This window comes from Penaeus chinensis, chromosome 19, assembly GCF_019202785.1.
Source record: "Penaeus chinensis breed Huanghai No. 1 chromosome 19, ASM1920278v2, whole genome shotgun sequence".
Taxonomy (NCBI): domain Eukaryota; kingdom Metazoa; phylum Arthropoda; class Malacostraca; order Decapoda; family Penaeidae; genus Penaeus; species Penaeus chinensis.
In genome coordinates, this window is record NC_061837.1 from 27,093,431 (window position 1) to 27,095,930 (window position 2,500).

Below are 2,500 nucleotides of genomic sequence, written 5' to 3' on the forward strand. Positions count from 1 at the left end.
CTGCTTTAACTGCTCAATTCCTTCCATCCAGCGATCAAACCAACGTGTAACAATGAAGCCTTCTACTTTCATTTCTCTCCAAAGTAACGTGGCTTGATTCAGTGGACCTGAAATATTGAGAAACAATACATAGCATAGTAGGCAGGGAAGGGAATGCTGCAGTAGTTGCAACCCAAATGTCTTCAGTCATAAAACTATAATTGCAAAACTCAATAGCAATTGTATCCACAAGGTGTTCGTATTCTCAATACAGACAAATGATAAATAAATTTAAGGTGTTTGTGTATATATACTAGTTCCACAGTTTTAAATTTTGTTTCTATTTCCAAACCATTTGCCCTAATTTGAGGCCAGGGATAATGATTGTAAAACATGAATTAAATAAATAATATAAATCACTTGAGCTACAACTAACCCAGATCTACAATTTAACTATATTTGCTTAACAACTACACCTTTCTCAGTTTGATTTACTATCCTGGAAAGATCTTTCAGGTGAGTTATTTTCTCTTATCTTGGTTTTACTGATCTTTCTAATGCCTACGGAATATAATATGAGATAAAGCCTTAAGTTCATGCAGTAGATGTTATTGAAGGGTCTACCAAGGGCCGAACGTGTTTACTGTATGATAAATGTGAATAGCCGGGCATATTCAACGTTTTTGTTTTTGGAGAAATGGAAAAAAATGTCCTCTAGGCCGCTTCGCTGATTATTGTACCAGGCTGCATTTCATGAATGTAATTTATGACTTCAGTTTATATAGAATTCTCTAGCCACGTGTGCCAAGTGAACTAGTTTAACCAACTTTAGTCTATAAACTATAGCGACTTGAGGAAGCTATTATTATCCCCTAATAAGAAGCATGAACAAGCTGGCAATGAAAGTAGCATAAACTTACTAGTCATTGACACCACCCCAATATCTTTGTCGTTGTCATTATACTCTGAAATGACACCACAAATTGCCATCCTGCCCCTCTCTGCCATGTGAGGTAGGGCTTCAGCTGTGAACTGCCCTCCAACCTTAAATGATAATGATTAGGATTAGATGAAAACTTACGATTACTAATTGAAAAAGGCAATTCATGTTCAATACCAGTACGATACATTTAAAAGGAAATGGTACAAATTATATTAAAAAAACTTGAGAAGGCTAAAACGGAGGTTACTATTTTCTACATATAATGCTTTTCTAAAGTGCCTCTGTTATAAGTTATAAGCCCGTAATAAAAACACCATTCGACATTCATTAGCTTTTCTATATCACAGGAACGTAAAGTGTCAAAACATACATTTTCAAAGAAGCAGTGAATATTTTCTGGTGCTGCCTGACTGAGCGCTTCCGAGATGTCGGTTGTTTTGTAGTTGAAGGCGTGGTCGGCCCCCAGTTCTTTGGTCCATGCAACCTTTTCATCAGAACCCGCAAATGCAATTACCTTACAGCCTAAAGGGAAGACAGGAATCCAGTATTATTATTATTATCTTATAAATTCGAATAATTACCCAATGTAATCAGCGAACATGTTCAGTGAATCCACTGATTAATTATATTTCGTTTTGGCCATTTGTTTTTAATTTGCCTTGCTTTTGGATTAAAATTATTTGTAGTCCAACTATTTCAAACTGCCATTAACGTTGATTTTTTTCTTCATTTTAAGACATTTTATACCATTAAGAATCTCCTGCAAGTTTCTCTCTCTCTCTCTCTCTCTCTCTCTCTCTCTCTCTCTCTCTCTCTCTCTCTCTCTCTCTCTCTCTCTCTCTCTCTCTCTCTCTCTCTCTCTCTCTCTCCTCTCTCTCTCTCTCTCTCTCTCTCTCTCTCTCTCTAACTGACCCTTGATCTTTGCAATTTGGATGACAGCACTGCCAACTGCCCCAGCTGCAGCGTTAACCAATACGGTCTCTCCTGCTTTTGGCTGGCAGATCTCAAGCAACCCAAAGTAGGCTGTATTTCTGTGTGTGATACGATATTGTGGATTATTTAATAATAATTAAGATTTTAGACCTCATGTTAGTAAATATCTGTGTGTGTGTGTGTGTGTGTGTGTGTGTGTGTGTGTGTGTGTGTGTGTGTGTGTGTGTGTGCGCGTGCGTGCGTGCGTGCGTGCGTGCGTGCGTGTGTGAGTGTGTGGCCCATCAAATTAATAAACCTTACACAATTTCTCGAATTTCAATCATGAATGCGTCAATAAAATAAAAAAAATACCAACTTACCCCGGCATGCCTAGAATCCCTAAGCCCAGACTCTTAGGCAAGTCTCCCATCTCTGGTAACTTCATGGGCTTCTGGAAAAAGTTATCAGCCTTGAAGTCCTTCTCGGTGAGTCGGGTGTGAGAGCGCCAGCCGGACGGCGAGACAACGTACGTCCCCACTGGCCACTCTGGGTTCTTACTCTCAATCACTCTGAAACCGAAGTTCTAGGCTATATTGCACATATATGTTAACTATTAAGTGTGTTCTAAAGAGAAGGAGCTTAAAATCAAAACAAGGTAACCTTTCA

General features: G+C 38.7%; 1 protein-coding gene across 1 annotated transcript in view; it reads right to left on the minus strand.

Moving 5' to 3' along the window:
• The window catches only part of LOC125035283 (prostaglandin reductase 1-like), a 5,347-nt gene that overhangs the window by 957 nt on the left and 1,890 nt on the right, over positions 1-2,500 (minus strand). Inside the window, exons 4-8 of the mRNA XM_047627559.1 lie at positions 2,215-2,403; positions 1,835-1,953; positions 1,293-1,444; positions 900-1,023; positions 1-107 (exon numbers count right to left, since the gene is read on the minus strand). The exon at positions 1-107 is cut by the window's left edge and continues 12 nt beyond it. Coding sequence (XP_047483515.1) covers positions 1-107; positions 900-1,023; positions 1,293-1,444; positions 1,835-1,953; positions 2,215-2,403 — 691 coding nt within the window. The remainder of the gene's footprint in view (positions 108-899; positions 1,024-1,292; positions 1,445-1,834; positions 1,954-2,214; positions 2,404-2,500) is intronic.